At 52.1% G+C, this 22,915-nt stretch overlaps 1 protein-coding gene across 6 annotated transcripts in view; it reads right to left on the bottom strand.

Moving 5' to 3' along the window:
* Positions 1-22,915, bottom strand: part of Myo18a (myosin XVIIIA) — a 98,354-nt gene that overhangs the window by 35,651 nt on the left and 39,788 nt on the right. For 2 of the 6 annotated variants that reach the window (XM_077800978.1, XM_026388751.2), the window contains exons 1-19: positions 20,856-20,984; positions 18,969-19,028; positions 15,838-16,545; positions 13,951-14,028; positions 12,694-12,729; positions 10,657-10,744; positions 10,340-10,446; positions 10,048-10,224; positions 9,482-9,695; positions 9,110-9,252; positions 8,412-8,512; positions 7,541-7,604; positions 7,220-7,364; positions 4,883-5,059; positions 4,598-4,688; positions 4,133-4,325; positions 3,188-3,274; positions 1,024-1,165; positions 711-870 (exon numbers count right to left, since the gene is read on the bottom strand). In XM_077800978.1, coding sequence (XP_077657104.1) covers positions 711-870; positions 1,024-1,165; positions 3,188-3,274; positions 4,133-4,325; positions 4,598-4,688; positions 4,883-5,059; positions 7,220-7,364; positions 7,541-7,604; positions 8,412-8,512; positions 9,110-9,252; positions 9,482-9,695; positions 10,048-10,224; positions 10,340-10,446; positions 10,657-10,744; positions 12,694-12,729; positions 13,951-14,028; positions 15,838-16,431 — 2,597 coding nt within the window. In that variant the 5' untranslated portion in view covers positions 16,432-16,545; positions 18,969-19,028; positions 20,856-20,984. Of the gene's footprint in view, positions 1-710; positions 871-1,023; positions 1,166-3,187; positions 3,275-4,132; positions 4,326-4,597; positions 4,689-4,882; positions 5,060-7,219; positions 7,365-7,540; positions 7,605-8,411; positions 8,513-9,109; positions 9,253-9,481; positions 9,696-10,047; positions 10,225-10,339; positions 10,447-10,656; positions 10,745-12,693; positions 12,730-13,950; positions 14,029-15,837; positions 16,546-18,968; positions 19,031-20,795; positions 20,815-20,855; positions 20,985-22,915 lie in introns of those variants that run through there. The other 4 variants (XM_077800977.1, XM_077800974.1, XM_077800975.1 and 1 more) reach the window with 3 other exon arrangements.

Raw genomic sequence — 22,915 nt, 5'->3', positions numbered from 1 at the left:
AACTACCCCCAGACAGCTATGGCCAGGGGCCTGAGTTATTTGGACTGGAGTCACATGTCCCACACCCTACAGAGAAACAAGAGTGATATTTTCAAACACCAAGAAGGGAAAATCTGAGGTGGGCAGAAGTCAAGGAACAGGCAAGGATGGGGCAGAGGGAGTGACACACTCTTCTCCCAGCCAGGGAGGACTGGGCAGTGGGTTTCCAGCTCAGCAGGAGAGGTCAGAGTTTGACATCTGCTAGCACACTGTATAATTCACTTATTACATTTCCTGTTCATTATCTCTCTCCCCCACTACTAGAATGCAAACTCCACAAGGGCAAGGATTTATATAGTCTTCACTGCTTTCTGCCAAGTACCTTGAAGTCCCTGTCACAGAGAAGATGTCCCATAATAATCTATGCAATGAATGGATGACACGGGTTGTACAACTGAGTGATTTCTAAGGCTCCTTCTGCCTTGTCTGAAGAATGTGAGGGTGTTATTCAAATTGAAAACTATGAGTATTTCCAACCATTGTCTGCCTCCTGCCTCTATTCCAGAAGGCCAGGCCCATGCTCTCAAGGCCAACTGGTCTTGGTTGTTGCCTCTCAGGAACTGAAGACTATCTACCTTTCTGGTGAGAGGCCTCTGGGACACCTCCATGGGAAGGGGGCCCAGAGAATAGTTGTGGGGACAGAACATGGATAGACAGAATAGTGTCCTTACTTCTGGGAATCCTGTAGGAGCCGGGGGGCATTCTGGGTGGCTGGGTTCTGCTTGGTGTAGCTCAGCCAGCCAGTCACATTGTACTCTACCCAGTTGGTGCCATGGCTGTGACCCAGGAGAAAATGATGTGGTTTGCTGCTGCGCAGAAGGGGACTTTGGCCTAAGAGTGAGCAAAAGCAAGGTTCATATTGTCAGGGGACAGGCATACAGCCCAGGGACTTGGTGAGCCACCCCAGGGTGTACCATCTGGACCCACATAGGTAGGTCTTCTAGACAGGAAGCAGAGGAGCTATCCTCTAGGAATGCCACCTACCTTTTTTATCACCTTCCTGGGGGCCATAATAGGAGAAAAGGCGCTCCAGGAGGGTATCCTCAGTGGCCCCTGGCACCAGTGCCTCCTCTTCCAGCAGCCATAGTAGGCCCCTTGCCTCATCTGTGCGGGCCAGCGAACGGACCTGTGGAGAAGGGAAGAAATCCTAGCTTGCCACATGGAGCTGTGGGAGAGGAGCCAAAGTCTTGGCCCCAAGCACACACCAGAAACAACTGCACACAGCCCGCCTGCACAATGCAGCTCTGGCCACTCAATGCTGACACCTTGTGGAGGAGGCCAGTAATGAGAGGAAAGAAGGGCCGAGAGAGAGAGAGAGAGAGAGAGAGAGAGAGAGAGAGAGAGAGAGAGAGAGAGAGAGATATGATTCCTGGCACTCGGGGCCAAAGGCCCCAAAGACTTATTACTTGAGCTCCTATGCAGAGGCTCCCTTCCATTCTCCTCCTGTCCGAGGGTACAGGGGCTTTGTGAGGCCCATGTTGCCCTCACTCCCTGGCACATTAAGTGGGATAAAGTCAGCAAGCTTCTGACAGTGCATGACCCAAAGGAAACTCTCCATAAATGACAACTGTGGGGTTCACACTGGTGCCTGAAAGGAGAAAATTGCTGCAGTATCCCCGCAGGGTATAAACTGAAGGGCCAAAAGTGTGTGACAGGTGACTTCGTGGATGTGGTAGCCAAAACAAGTGGAGACTGGAACAAGCTAGAAAGAAAGTGTCCTCATTTAACAACTGCCACTCAGCTGCTGTCCTAGAGTAGCACTAACCTAGTGTTAATAAATCATCTGGTTTTCAAGAGAAGGTAAAAATACTGCATTCTGATTTCTAATACCCCCTGAAGATCATGCAAACTAGGCCTATAGCTACATATGGCCTGAAGGTGCCTTTTCTGTGGAATTCCCCTGCCTTCCTTAGAAAGAACTGAATCAGACCCACACCACATTCTCGCCTGGCCTTTAGGGACTGAGGACAAGAAAAATGGGGAAAGTGATATTTTCCCTCTCTTCGACCCCAGGTACCCACATGTCCTCACTGCAGCTTGCCTAAGGGAGTCAGTATGATAACCAGAAGGAAGCATAATGTAGCCAAGGACTTGTGGGTGACAACAGGACTCCAGTAGCTAGAGGCAGGAAGAAGCAATGAAGCCATCGGATAGTGAGTGGCACTGTGGGCCCCTTCCCTTCCCTAGGCCCATCAGATAGGGACACCAAGGAAGGGAAAGATTGGCCCATACACATCTGACTCCTTGCTGTTCCTGAGTCACATGTACAAATACTTCTTGTGTTCAGGGAATGGCAAAGGCTCTCTCAGGAGGCCACATGGGAACACAGGTGTCAGAAAAAGGAAATCCACTTCCCTGGGGAGATACAGCACTTGAGCACTTTAAGCACTTGTCCCTGAGGGAGATTCATTGTCCCCAAGTCCCACCCCCTTTGCTAGCCCAGCAGGGCCTTACTGCGGGAAGGGGAGAGCAGAGCAGGAATCAAAGCAGAAGAGGGAGTTCAGCAGCCTAGCAAAAATGTCATTCTCCAATAAAGCACCTTATGCACTTCCCCTAATTGAAGGCAATCACCAAATGCCAAGTGCTCATCAGGCCAGCCAGTGCCCCAGGCACCTAAGGTACCAGAGATGCTAGTACAAAGGGTGACAGAGCCTGCCTCTGAGGTTGAGGAGCAAGGGCTCACTTGAGGAGTGAGGGCTCACATCCATGGCAGCCCCCCCAGAGGGCATTTATAGCTTGGTGTTTCCCTGACTGAGCAGGCGCCATCTCCTTGCTCCACTCTGCTAGGCAGCATCAGTCCTCTTCTTGAGGACAATGGAAAGCAATGACTACATCCTCTGGATTTCGGTCCTCACCCCCAAGCAGACCAGAGCCTCAGCTGGTAAGAGAGGAGCTACATCTTCCTGCCTGGCTGGCACTCCAACTCCCATTGCACCAGGCAGAAGAAAATGCCATCTTCCAGGCCAGGCTGTGAGTGCTGAGTAGCAGAGCCCTATAATTGTACAGTGCTTGGTGTCTGGGCCTGACTGGGTCCTCCCTTGGCCCACAATGGCAGCCTCAGCGGCAGCGCGGCCAGAAAGGGCTCTACTCCAGGCAGAGGAGTGGGAGATGAGAGGTGAGGCTACTGAGGTCTCACCAGCATTCTTACCAGAGACTGGTGGGAGGCCTGGTCCACTGCAGCCACCGAGTCATCTGCGGCCGGCTCTATGTCATCAAACGCCAGCTCAATGTTCTCCTAAGAAAAGAAGGCAGAGCACAGTCATGGGGATCCCGTGTCAGGGCACAACATATGAGTAGGTTGGGTGGGGCCTCTGGGAACAGCAAGTCCAACCTCCCATTTCTTGCAGGGGCTCCCTCCAGAGTCCCAAATGACAAACTGCTCACTACCTCCCAAGGTAACATGCTACTTCTGGATAGCTAAAATTCTCATAACCTCTTTTTATACTAGGCCAAAGTTACATTCTCCTGTTATTTGAATCAGTTGATTAAACAATACAGTATATGCCTACTCTCCATTTCATAATCACCCTTGACATATGAATATAACTGTCTGTTGTGATTTTCATAAGTCTTCTCTCATCCAAGATAAATGTCCTCCTCAGCTTGTTCAATTCACCTGCACATGAGGAAGGGTTTCCAGATCCCATCTAGGATACCCTTTTAGGGAGAGACCCTAAGTCATCAACCACCATCCTATCAGGTTAGGGGAAAGTCGGGGTGGGGGTGGTGACTGGGCCAGACACATCTGGAGGCAGGTACTGCCCTGTAGCAGTTCACAGGGCCCAGGAGGGTGCCTTAAAGAAGGACATGGAGTGGCTCTCAGGGAGCCAGAGTGTGCCTTCAGCTTTGTGGAAAGCACACTTTCCATGAAGTAAGGCTTCAGCCAAGGTCAAGGGCTGGGGCCACTGGGCAGGAATAGATTCCCACTCCATAGCACAGAAGGAGGCAGAAATAAAGAGGGAGTAGAGAGCTAGGAAGAAGCAGGCAGCAGGGAAGGTGGTGACTTCCTGTATTCACGGACGACCTCTCTGGGGGTGTCCTGGGGAGAAAGTAAGGCTGAGGTGGGGCCAACCAGGGTGGGGTAGAGAACTACCTCCTTGTATCTTTCCAACTCCTGCACAAAGGTGCGCTCATGGAAAAGCCTCTGCAGCCGGTCCTGGGCATAGTTGTGGCACAGCTCCTCAAATGAGGCTCCACGGGCTGAGCCACCCTGCTCAGGGTTCTGGAAGCCTGGAGTATCCACAATCATCATGGAGCAGAGCGAGTGCTGGTTGGACTTGAGAGCCCTTCACCGGGAAAGCCTGAATCAGAGCTAGCCAATGCCACGCCACAGAGCAGACCCCAGTGATCTGCCCCTGGCATGCAGCAAATCCCCATCCCTGCCCAGATACCCTGGGCCCTAGCAGAGAGGACTTGCCTCACCTCAGGGCCCAGAGGGACAGTGAGCCCTCTGCTGGTGGATGATGGCCCTACCTCAGCCAATACAGGCACAAAGCCATCACACCACCTTGGCCAGAGCAGGAAGCGGGGAACCCCATGGGGACTGCCTGGTACTCACCTGTTCACTAGGGAGATGAGAAGGGTAAAGAGCTCACTGTAGAGGCCAGATGCCATGCCCTCTAAACACTCCAATGCACTCATTTTGGGACCTATGGGGCAGTAGGATCGGTTCTATCTCATGTCTCCTGGGCTACTCCATCTGCCCAGCATGAGGTCCTGGGGCTGGGCCTCTCCCCGTGATGGGAACATCTATTCATTCCAGCAGTCCCTCCCACCTCCAGAATGGCAACAAGCCCCAGGTAAGGCTTCCCAATCACATCTACCAGGCAAGGGGCTAGGGTACCTGTGCCGTCCCCCAGGCTGCTCTCTTCAGGGCCCTGACGAAAGGAAGTGGAGCGCTGCAGGGTGCCACCCTTGTGCTGGTGCTTGAAGATGGCCGAGGACAGCTCCTCCAGGCTGCAGCCCAGCAGGTATGCAGCCTTCTGGGCCCATTCATGGCGGGCAAATTGCTTGCGCCCAGCTGTGGGGTAGAAATAAGGATCTGGCATCTTGGGTCTTTCTCCTTAGGCTGACTGATGACCACTGTGCCTTTTGACTCCCTTGCTCCCATAGGACTGGGGAGCAGGCATCTTCTGGAGGCAAAAGCCAGCCCTAATGACACCCAATGGGCTTCATGGGAATATGGAGTGCCAGCCACTGCCAGTACTTCATGTGTCCCTTGGGGGTGGAAATAATAGGAAGGTCCTAAAAAAGGAGGCAACTCCACAGGCTGCCACCAGAGGGTACCCAGTCGGCTGCAAAAATCCCTTTATTTCCAAGGATGCCCAACTTGGGTTGGAGAAGGACAAAGTCAGAAGAACACTTGTGCCTGTGGTAAATATAGCATGACAGAGTACTAGCTCGTGCACCTTCCTGGATGCATTAGCATCCCCCTCTCTTCCTTATCTTGCCCCAGGGGAGACCACAGACATCTCAAAGGCTAAACAGTGGGGAGGCAACACAGCCACAGGGGAAAGGGAACAGCCCACACAGATATATGTGCCTCAGCCAACATGTGTCTAATCACAGCAATTAGGGAAAGCTAACAAGAAACAAGGTTTTACCTTCAGCAGCTTCTGTAAGGCAAAGGACCAGCATGCAGCATGCAAAGAAAAACAGTGTGTTAGCAAACAGTCATCAACTGAGCCGCCAGGCCCACAGGAAAGGACTGTGGGGGGTAGGGGTTTATAAGGATGAGCAGGCAAGAAAACACAACCACATCTAGCTTTGGAGACAAACACACACACACACACATTCACAGTCTCAAAGGAGTATGCTTGTGGATGTCTTCACACTGACTCTTTTTGCAGAAAGAGACCTGCAATGATGTTCTGTGTGTGTGTGTTTGTGTGTGTGTGTTGCACGCACGCGCATACACACACACACACACACACACACAAAACTCTGGAAAGTACTGTAAGCTCTGAGTTGATAACAACAGGGTTCAGCAGTCAAAGCACTCCACGTACAGTCACCACAGAGGAGGATCAGAGGAAATTAGGCTTGAACCCCTTACAGTAAAGAACTCTTAAGAACACAGTCATATGCCTGTCCACCCTCCTGCCCATGTCTGAAGACAACTTCTTTAACCAAGAGCCTGCTTCCTCTTGGCATGTGTGCCACCTGCTGGGATCATAAGGGGTTGGACACCCATACACCTGTTCCTTCATGCATACACCACCACCACTTTCCCACTCTTGCTGTGCACACTGGAGCCCTCTGTACCCAGAGAAAAGACAAAGCCAAAGCGCAAGGTGCTGTTCAGAGCCAGCATCTCCTTTCCCTAAACAGCAGGAGAAAGAGAGTAAAGAGGCCCTCTGATGCTATCTCCCAGAAAGGCAACAGCTCTCCCAAGCAAGACCCAGCCATAGCCATTCACAAGCTGGCAGAAACCATCGTCACTATGGTGCCTGCTGCCCCCTAGTGGCCTCCACCCTGACATGCAAGACCAAGAGCCAGGGCTACCAAATCCAAAGGGAAGAAGACTGTAGAGAACTGGCCTCAGGAAGCCCCAGGAAGCAAGCCTGTCCTACCCCATCTAAGCCCCGTCAGGGGCATTAGCATCCTGAGGTATTCTAGGATCCAGATTCAAAACATGTTGGAGAAGCAGCTATTCCAGGGACTCTAAGAAGCCCCACATCCAGCAGGCTCCCCTTGTACCCTCAACCCTGGGGCTTTTCCCAAGACCAGTCCCCTATGCTACGAGAGAATGAGCCCAGCCCCCCAAAAGAGCCCGGGGTAGCACCAAGAATGGGCAAGGCAGCCCTTATGCCCCAAGGCGGGCCAAGTTCAGTTACCCGCTTGCTCCTCGGGAGCCTCTGTTAGGAAGGGAATAAGAAGGAAAGTTATTCCAGGGACTGCTCCAAGAGAGCATCTTCTCTTTTTCTCAGCCCCAGCCCAACCACCCATTCCTCACAGTGTACCCAGCCTGCCACTATGACCATGCCTCAGGCCATTATTGGCAGAAATGCTTTTCTGGTCTTCTGCCATAATTTCAGGGACCAAGAAGGGGCACAAGTGACAGAGGGGAGTCTCGTAACACTTGAATCTATGCAGGGCAAGAACAAATTGGGAGTGGCCAGGGCCTCCACAACATCCTCCAGGAAATGAGGCAGGTTGTTGGGACTCCACTGCAGGTTACCTTTGGTGGCTCCTGCAGCCCCCAGGTGGTAGATAGCAGCCAGGATGAGCCAGCAGGCCTTCTGCTCATCGGGGGAAATGCCCAACACCTTCATGGCTGTCTGCAGCTTACTGAATTGCTGAGCTGCCTTCTGCTTCTCCTCAGGCTGCAGGGATAGATGGGCATACTGGCGTCAGACTTCAGAGAGGCTCCCAGCATGTCCCCATGCTGCTGGACCCTCAGGGAGGGCAGACCTTGAGTACAGCCACCCATGGGGTACTATTGAGACTCCTCCTATACCCAAGGTCCAGGGCTGCCATCCAGTCCCTACTGCCCCCTCACCTTGGCCAATGGCATGATCCCAAACACATTATTCTCTGCCAAGTGGTTCAAGTGGAGCTCTGTCCTAGGGGTACAAATGAGGCATCAGCAAGGGGCTTGGTCCCTGGGCCACAACCATCTCCCTCCCAGGATGGAGACAAACAGATGCAGTTTCCAGACTCCAGCTCTACCTTTCCTATTTGGCTTAGATGCCTGGGAAGAGCACCAGCCTATCTAGGACAGGTAACTCAAGAGACCCTGGAGAGAGGGTCCAGCCAGACCCATGGAAAGGAGCAGGGAACGTGCCTGAAGGACAAGTCCCACCAGGACAGACTATGCCTCAGTTATGAGAAGAGCTAAAGAAGATAATGTCTGGGGCCAACGCTTGGCCCCATCGTTTATCCTTGTCTAGTAAACAGACAGCAAGTTTGAAAGTCTAAAGGGAAATTCATGGCAGGGGCAGCCAGCAGGGCAGAGGGGGCCACCTGGGGGCATTGGAGAAGAGTTAGGCTTTTGGAACCAGGGTGGACTCATACCAGCTTAGCCCTAAACTAGTGTGTGACTGAGAGCAAGTCACCCACCACTTGCATCCTGGTGAGCTTTCCGCTCCAGACCTGTCTTACTGGGTAACAGATTTCAGGAAGGCCCTGGGAACACTGAAGGGTCTATTGTAGCCCTCCCATACAGCAAGGACTCAGTACCCAGGCCAGAGAACTCTGATGGGAAGGGCCTGTGTCTCCCTCATCTCACCATCCCCAGGCCCAGCTGAGAGCCTGGCTGGCACTCAGTAGAGAAGGAACATACAGCACTGTGGGTAACCAGTCAGTGAGGTCCAAGAGCCCAGTCATGGGCTGAAGTCCCGAGCCCCTCCTGCACCCTTGTCCAACCTCACCTGAGAGTGCCATCTCCACAGGCCAGCAGGTAGTAGAAGACATTGAATGTGGCCTCACTGGCAGGGCGTCGAGCCACACGGAGCTTCTCCAGAAGCATCGTCTGTAGCATAGCACAAGATGAGGAAGGAGGGTGGTGGTGGATCAACCTCCTCCTACCCCAGAGCATAAGGAACCAGGACTCTGATCCTCTGGCCCTAGGAATAAGTAGCTGCAGCTTATTCCCAAGGTGCTCAACCAGCGGCCAGGTCACACCAGGGTCAAACAGGAGGCAGAAACCAGGGGTAGGTAGAAGAATATGGGCCCAGTTCCTGTAGGTCTGTCACCCTGCCCAGAGCCTAGGGGCCAGCCTTTCTGGAGAAATGGATGTTTGTAAGGAGAAAGTTCAATAAGCATGGGAGGAGGTCAACCTTGGTTGAGCTTTACTTGACTGACAAACTCTTCTGGGCCTGGTGACATCAGCCTGAGAGAAGGCCCTGAGCATGGATCTCACATAGTGGGCACAGCCCCAGGATCAAGAGGGATAAGGAAATTGGGCAGGAGGCCTAGAGGGCAGCAAAGACCAGCCCTTCTCGTGCCAGGTCCATTTAATTGGGACAAAATCCCAGGAAAATGAGGCACTGGTTAGAGAATGATTTCTAGGACATGAAACTAGCAGCCCATTTCCCACTACCCTAAGGCCTGGGCAGCACCCCCTCACCTGAATGGAGGCTGAGGCCACCTGGCCAGCTTGGTCAAAGTCCAGGGAGAGGATCTGGGAGAAGCGGGTTGCATTTCCATTCATGATGGTGGGGCTGTTCCCAAAGGCTTCCAGGAGGGTGTACAGAGCCTGCCACTTCTCAACTGCAGAACACAGGCCCAGGGGACATCAGGAAAGCCAGGGACAGCCTTCCCCCAGCTGTGGGCTCCAGAGGCATGAAGGCTTGGGGCTAATCAGACCAGAACTGCCCAGGGACAGAAGGGTTTCAAGGGGATAGAGAAGCCAGGGAGCAAAAGAGCTGCAACTTAGGAGGATCCTCCCTCCTGACCCCCCTCCTCATCTATTCTGCTTTCCCAGCTGTCCCTGCCTCACCGGAAAACACCTTGTTCCCGCTGGTGCCTGTGATGGTGGCTAGGTACTGCACCAGGTGCTGGCAGCTGGTGGTCTTGCCACTGCCACTGCTGCCCAGGAGGATGATAGACTGGTCCTGACGGCTCATCAGCATTGCCCTGTATGCTGTCTGGGCCACAGCATAGATGTGGGGTGCCATGTCCTCCCGCCGGCACCCCTTGAACATGTGCATCACCTTGATTAGGAGAAATATGGAGGGAAGGGGTAGGCTCTTAGCTGGTTCCACCTGGACACCCCTCACTCCCAGGTCTACATTTTTTCTGAATTTTCACTCCAGGGGTACCCAGGGACTGTGAGGCCAAGGGTATGCATGGAAATGTAGATACTAGTCAAGTCCTAGACTGCATTAAAGTCTGCAGGAGAGCCTTCTGCCCCACCCTTTGAAATAACTCCTCTTCCCAAGGTCAACCATGAGTGGACAGGAGCCCACTGGATACTAAGGGATAGGGCAGAGAGCAAGGGGAAGTGGGGTGGATGATGGGTGAGTAGGTCCACAAGTCAGCACAGTAGCCTAGAAGGAGTGGCACCTTCTCTGAGTATACGGCAGGAGCCCCACGGGGGCTGAGAACCAGCAGGCTGGGGCCAGCATAGGTGTGCAGCAGGCTAGCGCCATAGCGCTGGCGCAGCGTGTGTAGGACGCTAGACTCGTTGAGGTACACCAGCGAGGCCAGATCTTCCAGACGGTCACAGGAGGGAGCATTAGCCTGCATGGAACAGGATAGGCAGGTGGGCAATGAAGAAGCAGATCCTGGCTCCACCATAAAGGACAGGCCTGTCCTGTCCCGCCCACTGCCCTCCCTCCTGTTCCCTTCTTCAAACCTTCTCTACGTCATCCTCATCCACATCTAGGATGGCTCCATCATGGTCTAGCTTCACACGCACCTTCCCCTCAGGTAAACTGAGCTCCTCCGACTTGAGCTGACTGGCTGCAGAAAAGGCACAGACAGTTGATCATGGGCCTGGGAAGCTTCTGCTACCCCATTTGGCTTCTTCTAGGTCCTCCCCTCCTCTCCTTGGGTCATTAGCCTCTCCTTGCTCACCCCTGCCCCCGAGTCCTTACCAGACCCAGAGGTACACCCGCTGCCAGCCCTAAGCCCAAAGAGTCCAAGATATGTACCCAACCTCTTGAGACTCACCCAGAGAGAAGCCATCCTTATGGACCAGCCACACCTTCTCTGTCTCATACCAGGCTTCCTCAGCTGCAATCTGCTCTTCTGTTTTGGCCTATCAGAGGGAGGGGAAGAGCAAATAGTCAGACCCTGCTCTGGAAGACAGGCAAGGACAACAGGAGAGGGGAGGCAAGTGAGGGAAAGGGCTTCGAGATGAGCCACTGGGCAAAGAGAAAAGTTAGGTGGCAGATGTAGAATAAAGGGACACCAAAGGTGTCAGAGAAGGAGGATGGGGAAGCCAGTTTGTGGTGGATCTGAGGAACCTTAAGAATAAGGACGTCAAAGCTAGGGACCATACCAGCACTGAGGATGTGGAAGTACAGGGCACAAAGGGAATGCCCAGGAAAGCAGCCGCCCTCTGCCCCTCCTCCCTGCCAAGCCTGTGAAATCAGTATCTTGAGTCCAAGACCTAAACTTTGGGCTACAGCCAAGTCAAGCCAAGTGAGAGGCCTCTTTCACCATGCTAAGAAAGGCCATTTCTCCAGGCCTGGAAAAAAAGTGTCCTCCTAGGACTTTATAGTACAGAATGATAGGTGGGTCCTGAGCTCTGGTCTCGGATCTGAGGATACTACTATCTGGGCAAGGGGACAGTGCCTGGGGGTACATGCCAGACTCTCTGTTCCTCCTCCTTGTTATGGTCAGCAAAGTCCCCTGCTTGGAAGGCAGCAGTTGATAGATCTGGTCAACACATTAATGCGCCACAAGGGCATAAGGCAGCTTGACCAGATTTGGGGGTAGGGGGCATGGCACTTATTCATCTAACTCAGGAAGGTACTCCCATGCCACACAGATGGATACAGGAATGGGTGCGAAGGGGCTGGGTGCCCAAGGTGGCCCAAAATGGTCACCAACAAGAAATAGGCATTCATAGGCACTGTTAAGGTGTAGGCAATCAAACCTGGTGTCTCCTAAGAAGTACATTTGAGTTTGGAAGCAATGGTGCCTGGGGGAGCAGGGATAACGGAAAGGAGTGCAGGGGCCACAGCCTGTCAGGTTCTTTTGTCATGTGCAGAAAAAATGGCAGCCAAGTCACTAAGTGGTCCCTACAACAGGGCTAGCCACCCTTAGGGCCAGCCCTTTGGGGAGCACTGGCTAGGAAGAACAATTAGTCACCAAAAAGACTCTCACTCTAGATGTCTCATATTTCTTATGAGACCCAATACTGAGGCATAGACAGTACTTTGTGATAATGATTTCCTGGGTGAGGGATCAGGAAAAGATAAGAACACATAACAAGAGGGATTTATGTTCTTTGTCACATTTCTTAGAGTTGAAAGAAAAGGAGATCTGGGTCCTACTGATAAACCCCTCTGGTGCAGATGGCCCTTTCCCCAGCTATGAAGAGGACTGGACCACGGGAATTATCCTTTAATAGGATAATGGCTATGAGGTTGCCAGTGTTCTGAGTTGTTAAAGTGAGGACATTTTAAAAGGCTATTTTTAATACTTTAAGATAAACAAATTTATTTTAAAAATCACTACAATGTTTGTTTGGTTTTTTCCATATCACGTGAGACAGGTGAAACCTTTGTCTTGAACAGGCATGTTCTATAGGCCAGGTGTAGGGAAGGACATCCAAAGGCCACCACCTGTCACTCACTCTTTCAGAGCTGATCTCACATTGGCCAGGAGGTGGAGACAAAGGCTGTCTCATCTTCAGGTGCCAGCCAGGGAGAGAGAAAATCAGATTTTTTTGACTCTAACCAGAGAGTGGGTTAAAACACATAGAATTCAACTGGCCTTGGGCTCCAATGGTTAAGAACTGTGTGCCACAGAGGCCAAACATTCAGTGATGCTCCCCGAGGGCCTAGCCATCTCTGCTTCTGGCACTGCCTCCCCAGGGGCAACCCCCGACCCCAACACAGGGTGGGAGCCTGGAGGGGAAAGAGGCCTTACGCTCCAGCATGAGGCCCGAGCACAGACGCCAGCCCAGGCACAGGCCAGAGGTGGTGGGTGATCACTGGAGGACGCGGAGAACTTCTGAGGGGGATAGGAGCACCCTACCTGGCTGTGGGCAGGAGAGGCAGCTTCAGGGTCCAGCTAGTGGCAGCAAGCAAAAAAGAGAGAGAAAAGAAGGGTGAAGACAAGCAGACCACTGGCATGTCCCCTTAGCAAGACCTGTGGGCCAATGGACTAGCAGTCTCCAGCTGCCAAGATACAGTGGCTATCAGGGGAGCATGTCACCAGGACTCAGGAGGTGGCCTGGGCAGAAGAATTGCACAGTCCAGGAGAGGCCAGACCAGGAAAGTAAAGAGACAGTTGTTATCATCAGACCCCTCAGAGGAGAGATTCATGTGAGACAGTCCCTATGGCTGGGCAGGAGTCTGCCACTCTGCCTCTGGCCAGTTTCTCCTGGGTGGGCCATCCATTCCAGCCTGAATTAGGCTCCCTTTTCTGTGTATCTGCCAGGTCAGGCCACCTCACCCAACCCAGATTCTAGGCCCCTTGGAAGCCTCCCACCTTATCTTTAGGGCATTCCTCAGCCCAGATCCTCTATGGCCACCAATCAGCACAGAGTTGTCCCCTCACCTGGAAACACACACCTAAGGGGGTGCTACTCCCCATGTGAGGGCTGTCACTACTATATCCAGAACCAGGCCACCACTAGCTCAAGTCTAGGGCCCCTTCCTCAAGCCCTCTGTACCACTCCTGCTACTCCCAGGCAGGCAAACTGACCCCATGGGACAAGTGGAGGATCACTCTATACTGGTCTAATCTAGAAGCCATCAGCCACCTGCCTAAGAGCCAGAACACTGTGGGCAGACTCTGGGGACAGCCTTGTCCTTTCTGTCTCTGTCTTGTTACTTAAAGCCCTCAAAGGCCTTTCTGACATGAAAGGAAGACAGCCAGCCTGGGATGTGGCCTGTTAGAAATGGGTAAGAGTTAAAGAGACCCCCCCCCCCCGGGTATGGCGAACTAGGGAATCAAAAATGGAGAACATGCCAGACTCTCCACCTTGCTACCCACCAGGCCCTGGTACCAAGGCATTTTGCCAAGACAGGAGAACAGGGCCAGAAAAGGGAACTGGATTCTCAGCCCAAAAGGGCCCCCTCCCATATGTACAATTGTCCCTAGAGGGACAATTCTCCACAGAGCCCTTGTCTCATTTCTTTAAGCAGAGAGCCAGTGTGAGGGTCTATGGACCACCATGGAGTCTCCTTTCCATAGTCAGACACTCCTACACACAAACAGTCTGGCTGCCAGCCTCAGAAAGAGGAGGGCCAGGGACTGGGGGCCCACACACAAGAGAGGTGGCATTACAGAAGCAGTGAAGATCCTCTCAAGCCGCTGGTGGGCTTCCTCCGCAGGGCTCAGCTGGACCTCAGGGGCGATTCCTGTCTAAAGGTTAAACCACTATTAGTCCTGGCCCAGGGAACAGTGGGGTCAACACATGCCAAGCTCCCAGCCCAGAAAGCCACTGGGACCCGATGGGAAAGTAGAGTAGGGCCAGGGAGACAAGCTAGGTGCCAATTTGAGTTTTTAAACTAGCAGATGAGAATAAAAGAACAAGTGCCTGGGAGAGCTGGGGATTTTTTCCTACCATCCTAACCATCACAAGCATCAAATGGCCCTATCATGCCATTTGTCCTTCTGGCCTATGCCCCAGACCAAGGTAACAGATGTCCACTGTCCTGGTCAGGACATGTCTTAAGCCCCAACTCCACCCTAGTAAGAGGGGAGGGCAGTAGCTCAGGACAGGCACGTGATATTCCTGGCTACTTATAGGTGCTCCCAAAGGACTGAAGTTGAGCTCCTGCCCTGCCCATTATGCCAGAATGCTCCTGCCAACCCTCCCTGTATGCCAGGAATCACCATAGAGCAGGCCAGGAGGGTGGGGAGAGCTGTAGCTGGCCTTTTTTCTAAGTCCTGCAGTGCCCAGGGAGAATGGAGAGCAAGGCACCTTCCAGAACCCTGGCTCCCAGAAGGAAACAGAGAGCAAGGGCCTCCAGGACCCTCAGGCTCTGTCCCTAGCATCCTCCTGGCCCCTCTCTTTCTAGCTACATAGAGCCTATGAAAGCACAGGAAGTGAAGGAAAAACCTGATGTCTCCCCACTCCTTACATACCCCCAGAAACCTCAGCAGGGTCTAGAAAATGAAGAACCTTAAAAAGAATGGTCCCCAACTCAAAGACCAGCCAAGCAGCTACCACCTTCCTCAGAGAAGGGCTGGAGTGGTCATCCTTAGTTTTCCCCCTGCCTCTCAGTCTCCTATCCAGAGGACACTTTCTGGGCAGATGGAGTAGCCCCAGACCCAAAGAGCTCACTCTGCCATTTGCCATCCAGGCACAGGGCTCCCTCAGGGTCCTGATGCCAGTGGGGTTGTGGGGCAAGGTCTGAAGAAGGCAGAGATGACATTAATAATCATTATCATTAGCATCACTGTCTACACTACCATTTATGGATCCTCCATGCTATAGACCTGGCTTGGCAGATTACCTGCATCATTTCTAATCTTCACAGCAGTCCTTCAAAGCATTATCCTTTATTTGTAATTCTCAAATCCACAAAACATAAGATTTTTTTCTCAACTATTTTGGTGTCAAAACCTGTTGATCTTCTATTCTCCCCTCAGTACAGATATTCATGGATTTGCTCTGGGAACAGCTAAATGTTTGCTGCTTATTGTATGACACTGTAAAATATAAAATTTCCTAATAGCCCAAATACTTCTGGCTCCCAGGGCTTTAGAGAAAGGATTGTGGACCTGAATTACCCCACTTGACAGACAGAGGCTAAGAGATGGTCCAATGAGGACAAATGGCTGAGTGTATAAGCTGACTTGAGAAAATACTGTGTTTTTATGAGGCACTGATCTGCTAAGAATCTGACCCTCAGTTTTGAGATCTGGGGCCTCAAGCTGGCACCATGTAGCTGGGGACCAGGCCCAACTCCCATGGCAAGGCCACAGCATGCATGCTGGTTAGCAGATCCCATTCCAGCCACAGGGACAGAGCCCAGATCCAACCCAGGGTTCTGGCATTCAGTTAAGGAAAGCCACACAACCATGCAGCCCCTGCCATGGACGCATGACCATGGGCCAGCATCTCATGTGGGACGTCGTGAGGCTTGCAGAAGCTGGCTATGAGGGTAGCTGACCCTCAGGCGAGAGTGGCAAGGGGCATGGGAGGTTAGTGTCACACTCAAGTACCTCCTGCTGCACACCAGAGCCTGGTGACTTGGACTGCTGCTCTCCTGTGAGGTTTGACTTCGGGCCAACAGAGCCTGGGTCCGCCACCTCTCTTGGCAGGGCCGGGGAACATTGCTTCTCTGGGGTTTCAGGCTTGGCTTCCTTCTCTGGGGAGTCCATGAGGTAAGGGGAGCCTGGTTTCCCCAAGGAGCCTGGCTCCTGGCTGGGGGGCTTCTCCCCCTTCCTGGGAGACTGCTTGCTACGGGGCTTGTGGTCCTTGCCTCGGCCCCGAGACATCAGGCCCCGCAGGCCCGCTGAGAGTTCATCCTTAGCTGCCTCCTTCTTTGCTTCAGGCTTTGGTGGAGTAGGGGGAGGAGGAGGTGGAGGAGGCGGTGGTGGCTTGGGATTAGAGGCTGCCTTTTCTCCCTTCTTGCCTCTAGCTGGGTGCTCAGGGGACTTGGTCCCTCGGCCTGGAGGTTCCTTAGAACTCACAGGCTCTTCACCAGGCAGCACCTTGCTCACCACCTTCCTCACTGCATTTGCCACTCGTTTCCGGGACAGGCCCTGAGTCTCCTCGTTAGGGCCCTCTGTTGAGGCAGCCCCCAGACCATTCATGGCGAGTGGGGGTGCAGGGCTCTTGGTTCTGTGGGAAGTCTCTGAAGGTACTGGGCTGGTAGCAGGCTGAGGACTCCTAGGTGGACCACCACTGTCCTTGGAACTGCCCTCTAGCTATAGTCACATAAATATAGGTACACATCAGCATCAACCCTGCACTCCTGCCCACCCCATGGAAAGGAAGGGTGTCATCTCACCCACCAGACAACACAAAGCTCCAAGAGGCTATCTGGGGAGTCCTCTCTGTATCTTCCAGATAGGACAACTGCATCTAAGAGTTTGGCTTCTCTTTCCCACAAAGCTCAAGCAGACATTGTGATCACTTGGTATCTATACCCAGACTGAGCAAGGAACTGGAAGATGCCAATATAGAGGGCCTAGAGACCCATGGATACCCCAGAGTTACTAGCTTTATGTTAGGATGGCAATCAAGCCCCAAGCCAACTAAATCCTACTCCCTCACAGTTCATGCACAGTAGAGATGGGATGTGGAGAGGTCAAATAGTCATGTCCAACCACTAATTCTCCATCTAACTCCAGGGCTTCCTACATTTATAGTCCCTACTCCTTTTGTCACCCAGTTTTCTAGGCAGTCAAACCCAGAGCCTGCCCATTCTGAAGAAAGCAAGAGACAGGTGTTCTTCCTGGCTCCAAGGCATGCCAAGCCTTCTTCCCCCATCTCCTCAGGCCTGCAGCCACTGTCTACCCTTCACCTACATTCTCAAGGGCTGCAGAGTTCCAGTGCTGGTCCTGGAAGCTTCTGCTTCATCCTGCTTTCTGCCAGTCTCTTTTCAGTTTCTCTCTTGCACATCTCTCAAGGGTTTGGAAACCTTGTAGTTCCCAGAGAACATGTATGGAATGATGGGAGGAAGAGGTAGCAGCTGAAGCCCACAAACAGTTAAGCACTTAAGTGGTCACAGCTCCACTCTACCCTGGAGTGGGCCCTGGCTCAGCCAGCCTCCCTGCCTCTGGGAACCCAAGAGCTCCACGTGGGGCACCCACCCTTCCCCCACACTCTTCTGGGAACTGTCTGAAATTACAAGAGACTGCCACTGGGAGGGCCACGCTGGCTAATGGTAGGGCAGGGTTTCCTGCAAAGCCAGACACATTGCCTGGGGGAAGCAAGGTCAACCATGGGTCTCCTCTCTGGTCAGGCAGTGCCTTGCCAGTAACTAAGCTGTGATCAAGTCTGCATTCCCCGCACACCAGGACCTTAGCACTGGGCTTTATGAAGGTCTAGCTGTCATGCCTGTTTGCATGTAGGAAGATGCTCACAGAATGACTGACCTGGGAGGAGCTGCCTCTGCCTGCCACCTGGAGAGGTTGCCCCAGCTCCTGAGCAGAGCTGAGGCAAGGGACTTAGTCCAGGCCTTAGTTATAGGGAGGCTCTGCTGCAGGACTGGAGGAGTGTTTAAAGGTGGCTCTTCTTCAACCTCTCAGTCCAAGAATGTTCAATGGCATGCCAGGGCACTGCGGAGCTGGCAGTGGCCCTAACTGCTGAGTCCTATTCCCTCTCCCTCCCTCTTCTGGTTTTCCTTCCAAACCCCCTAACCAAAGATGATGACAATAACATGATAGAATTGCTAACACACAGTACTTCTGTATGCCAGGCACTCTTCTAAGCACTTTATATGTAATTTTTGCAAAAAAAAAAAAAAAAAGAAAGAAAGAAATCTGAGCTACTATGAACCTCCTCCTTTATGTATCTCAAACACACCCCTTTGAAATCAAAGGCTGGCCTTGCACGACTGTTTACAGATCCGGAGGAAGCCACAATGCCTGGCTAATCAAATCATCCAAGGAAGTAGAGACAGCTGGGACAGCCACCATCTGGGGTAATGAACCATGGATCTGATCTGTGATCTAGCCTGCCCCAGAGCCCTGAACACCTCTGTCCCAACTACCTACAGCTCTCTCCTAACTACATATCCTTGGGCCTGGCCTTTCTCCTTCTAAGAAGAGGACTGCTTTATTTAGGGTCTCTATCCCAGGGTGGTGGGGGGCAGGGGGCAGCTATAACCAGCCTCCAGGTTGCCTGCACCAGGCAGCTGACAGGGTCCTGGAAGGGACAGCAGCAGCTGCAGTGAAATTCCTCTGTGCCCTTGTGTTGTGCTGCCCAGAGCAGGCTGAGGAGTCTGAACAGCTGAGCTTGAACTTAGTGTTCCCCAACCTGAGAGTGTGCCCACCTAAGCCCCTCCATTCCCAAAGGGTTCAGGAAACCAGAACTAACGGCAGTCAACTAAAGAGGTCTGGGGGGAGTTAGAGGATAGCCCCCAAAGTATCTTGGCTTTCCCACCTTTCTCACACGCCAGGCTAGCATGGCACACACTGCCTTTTCTTCCTCTTTACCAGCATTCCCTCTAGTCATGCCACATGGAAGAGGACCCTGTGTATCTCCTTACTCCTTGGAAATTGCTTCACAGGCTAATCTAAGACTGATGGGGACAGAGGTAAAGCCAACCCACCTGAACGAAAGCACACACACACACACACACACACACACACACATTTTTTGGGGACCTCAAAGAAACACTTACAGCCCCTTCCTCCTTGCCAGGAGGGCCAGGTTTGGGCAGAGTTTTGTCCTCCTCTTTAACCTGAGGGATTAGACAAAGAAGTCATTGGCAGGTCAGGACCAAAAGATTCAGTACTAAATGGCCAGGCCTCTCTCTTCCTAAGAGGCAGAGCTCCTGAGTTCACAGCAGTACTGGGGCCAGGGACCAGGCAAAAGATTTCCTTTCCTCTAATCAAGATTGTCCAGGGGACTGGGGTTGTGGCTCAGTGGTAGAGCGCTTGCCTCGCACGTGCGAGACCCTGGGTTCGATCCTCAGCACCACATAAAAATAAATGAATAAAACAAAGTTTTTTTTTTAAAAAAAAATTGCTCAGGGACAACTTCAAGAATGAAGAGTCTTTGTGGAGGCAAAAGTCCAGTATCCTGATGCTTAGTGACTAAGCCACTGTGCCTAAAGGGGCTGTCTAAAGAGGTCCATCTACATGTGACATCATGGCCTTGGCTACACATGGTAGATAGAAAGATCCAGCTAATTCAACACATGCTAAAGTACAGGTCATTCCCAGTTCAGACAAGAAGTGGTTTGAAAAAAAGGCCCCTGATCTAGTGACTGAGGAGGAGGAAATAACCCTAGTGTGGGGTGCCTGTTGGCTCACAGAATTCAGTGTAAGTGAATGGGTGGTCCCCACCAGGGTGGCTCTGGCTTGCTTCTAGGTCTTGTGTTATTTTCCCCTTATTCATAACCTAGTGCCCTCCCAGCCGGACCGCTGAGATCAGACTGTAAGCAGGCTTTCATTTTTGTGTGTGGTGCTGGGGAATCAAACACAGGGCCTTGTGCATACAAGGCAAGCACTCTACCAACTGAGCTATATCCCCAGCCCCCGAGACCATGGCAGGAAGTAGGGCAGATATTTTTCAGAAGGACAGATATTTTCCAACCTCACGGTCACAAAACTGCCAGCCACGCAACTAAGGGAAGGAACCCCAAGGTTAGGGGCAGGGTATAGAGGAAGGAAGATGCCTGAGCTCTGGACTCTCTGGCCATCGATCTGTGCTAGAGCCAGAGAGCTGGCTGGCTCCAGTAAGATGGGAGACACAGCGTCAGGGGCAACAGCAGACACCATAACTCTGGGAAAAAGGGATAGGCAATGTGGAAGCTCTGAAAATTCTTTCAATTCACTGACTCAAAATGGACTCCAAGGGGACAGGCCCTAAGTTTGGGAGCGCCTTCTCCTCTCCTACCTCACAACATCTCTCCCTCCCTTCTCAGGTCACCTAGACCTGTTACCAGCCCCACCCCTCCCTCAGCATGCCTTTCTTGGGGGTAGGAGCCTGGGAAGATGTCCTTGATTCCTAATGGAAAAGATACTTAGAAACATCCAGAATCAATTATCTACTTGGGGGGGGGGTTCTGTTTTTAACTAGGGTCCATAGTAAATTTTGAGCTCCAATTAGCAGTGCTAGGGCACTAGCAAGCCTGATGGCTGCTTCAGCTTCAAAGCTGCATCTTGTCCACAGAGCTATGTTCAATGGGCTCAAGCTTCAAAGTTAGTTCACATTACCATGGACAGAGGGAAAAGGCAAATATTCATCAGAGAGACCACATTGCTTTAGAAACTGGGGTTGATGCAGTTAAAGGGAAGGAAGGGTGGAGAGGGAACAAAGAAGAGTAGCTAGGTCTGCACCTCCTGCTCCACACCAAGGGCCATTGCCCCCCCCCCCCAATCCAAACCCAGGGATCACACCGTGCATTAACCACCCCCATACACACACATACACACACACACAGACAACCAGGTTAGAGGACAGCAAGTGTTCTCAAAACACAGACACACTCGTTACTGCACACAGTGCTGTTAGCTCAGGCTCAGGCATGGCCCAGATTCCAAGTTCACTCCACGTCCTTCACCAGCTCCAAATATGTCCTCCCTCTTGCGGGTTGAGTTTAGGACCCCAAACATCCTGCCCAAGGTGAGGCACTGGAGAGAACACTGGTTGCCCCCCAAAGTGTCTGGGACACTGGGCCCAGATCTGAGCTCAGTTCTGTATTTAGCCTCTGGCTGACTCACTGCCCCCTCCCCCTCCCAAAAGGCTCTGGCTGCTACTGTAGGTCATTGCCCAGCTGGGGACTGTGCACACACACAAAGGCACGCCCAGGTCTGCAGCAGCCTGAATCACTCTCTGGACCAGGCGCCAACGAGCCTGCCTCCCTCTCAGCCCCTTTCTTCTCCTACCCACCTCAGCCCCAGACTCAGAGAGACCCAGTTCCAGAGGCCTTGGTGCCAAGCCTTTCCACAGCAGCTTAAGGCGTTGGGGCGATGAGAGCAGCAAGCTGGTGGAGGGACATGGAAGGGTTAATTTGGAGGGGTACCAGTGGAACAAAAGGCAGCTCAGCTTACCCAGGGGAGGTGCATGACTCAGCGCAGGAGAAAGTTCATCAGCCCCCAGCCCCAGCCTTACTCCCCACACCCCCAAATGCACAATCCATCCCTAGCTTCCAAAGCTCCCTCTCCCACAAGCCAGTCTCCTGCCTGCAGACACACCATGCTGAACACATAGGAGCAAACAAAGATTTTGAAACCAGACTTTCCTTTTGCTCCCAGAAGGCGAACCTTGATGAAAAGGCCATGGTCAGAGAAGAAATGGGGGCAGGGTCTCTCAGGGACTTGGAGTCTTCCTAAAGGCCAGGACCTGCTGGGACAAGCACTGTGGGCAACAAGAGGTAAGGAAGAATGGAGTGGAGGAGGAATTACAAAATTCAAAAGATCATAGAAGGAGTAAGGAATAAACTGTTAGAGGAAAGTGAGGGCAAGGTGGGTTCAGAACAAAGAACCTCCCACTGTTGGAAGCTGTGTGCCCTCGAGTAAAGCCACTTCACTTCTCTGGGCCTCTCTGGAGAATTAGGGGCTGACTAGTCTAAATAATGTCTAAAGTCTTTTCCAGGTCTGGCACCCTAGCAGTATGGATGCAGAGAGTCACTCAAGCCCTTCTACTTGTGTGTGTGTGTTGTGGGGAGGGGAGTAAAGAAGCTGTCCAAAACCCCAGCAACTCTGCCTTCCACCTACACCCCACAATTGCCTGCCAAGGCCAAGAGGCCTGGGGAACCGTAAACCTGCCTCATCTAAGGCTTAAGAACCACATCTAGCCCTTAGAAAATCAGCAGTCAGAGTCTGAATCGGTTCATTTCTTTTTTTTTTTTTATAGAGAATTTTTAATATTTATTTTTTAGTTCTCGGCGGACACAACATCTTTGTTGGTATGTGGTGCTGAGGATCGAACCCGGGCCGCACGCATGCCAGGCGAGCGCGCTACCACTTGAGCCACACCCCCAGCCCTGAATCGGTTCATTTCAATGGAGTTTAACTCGTTTCATCTTTACAACTATTTATAATAAACAAGTCGTTAAAAATTGGAGAATTTTTTTTTCATGCTGGAATTGAACCCAGGACCTCACACATGCTAGGCAAGTGCTCTAGCAGTGAGCTATACCCCCAACCCTGAATTATTTTGAATTGGCTTCACTGACTACTATTTTACTATTCAGTTAATATGCTAGAGACTTTAAGCTAATTTAATTGGCTCATTTGTTCCTTGATCTCTTCTTCAAGTCTTCCTATTTGTCCAGACGGTCCCATCCAGCTCAGAAAGACACAGACCATTGACATCTGGTCTGTTCCTCTATCTACATCAGCTGTTCCTCATAAGCATCACTCTGAATCCAAGTGTGGGGATCTCCCCAAAGGAAATTCTCTCCGGCTCTTGTGCAGAACTGTCTGGACATTTTCCCTCTCTTCCTTATCACTGGCTTTTAACTAAGCCTTCCTTAGAATCTCTTCATACACTAAGGAACAGGTAAAAAACTCAGGCCCCAAAGGTGGTGGCAATGTCTCTGTTATAGTGGCCCCCAGAGCTGGGAACTAATGGCTCCTTGGAGCATGTGTGCCCACAGCCAAAGTCTCCCTTCCCTGA

This window comes from Urocitellus parryii, chromosome 7 (assembly GCF_045843805.1).
Source record: "Urocitellus parryii isolate mUroPar1 chromosome 7, mUroPar1.hap1, whole genome shotgun sequence".
Lineage (NCBI taxonomy): Eukaryota > Metazoa > Chordata > Mammalia > Rodentia > Sciuridae > Urocitellus > Urocitellus parryii.
Note: the sequence above shows the minus strand (reverse complement) of the source record. Positions and strands in the feature narration are given on the sequence as shown.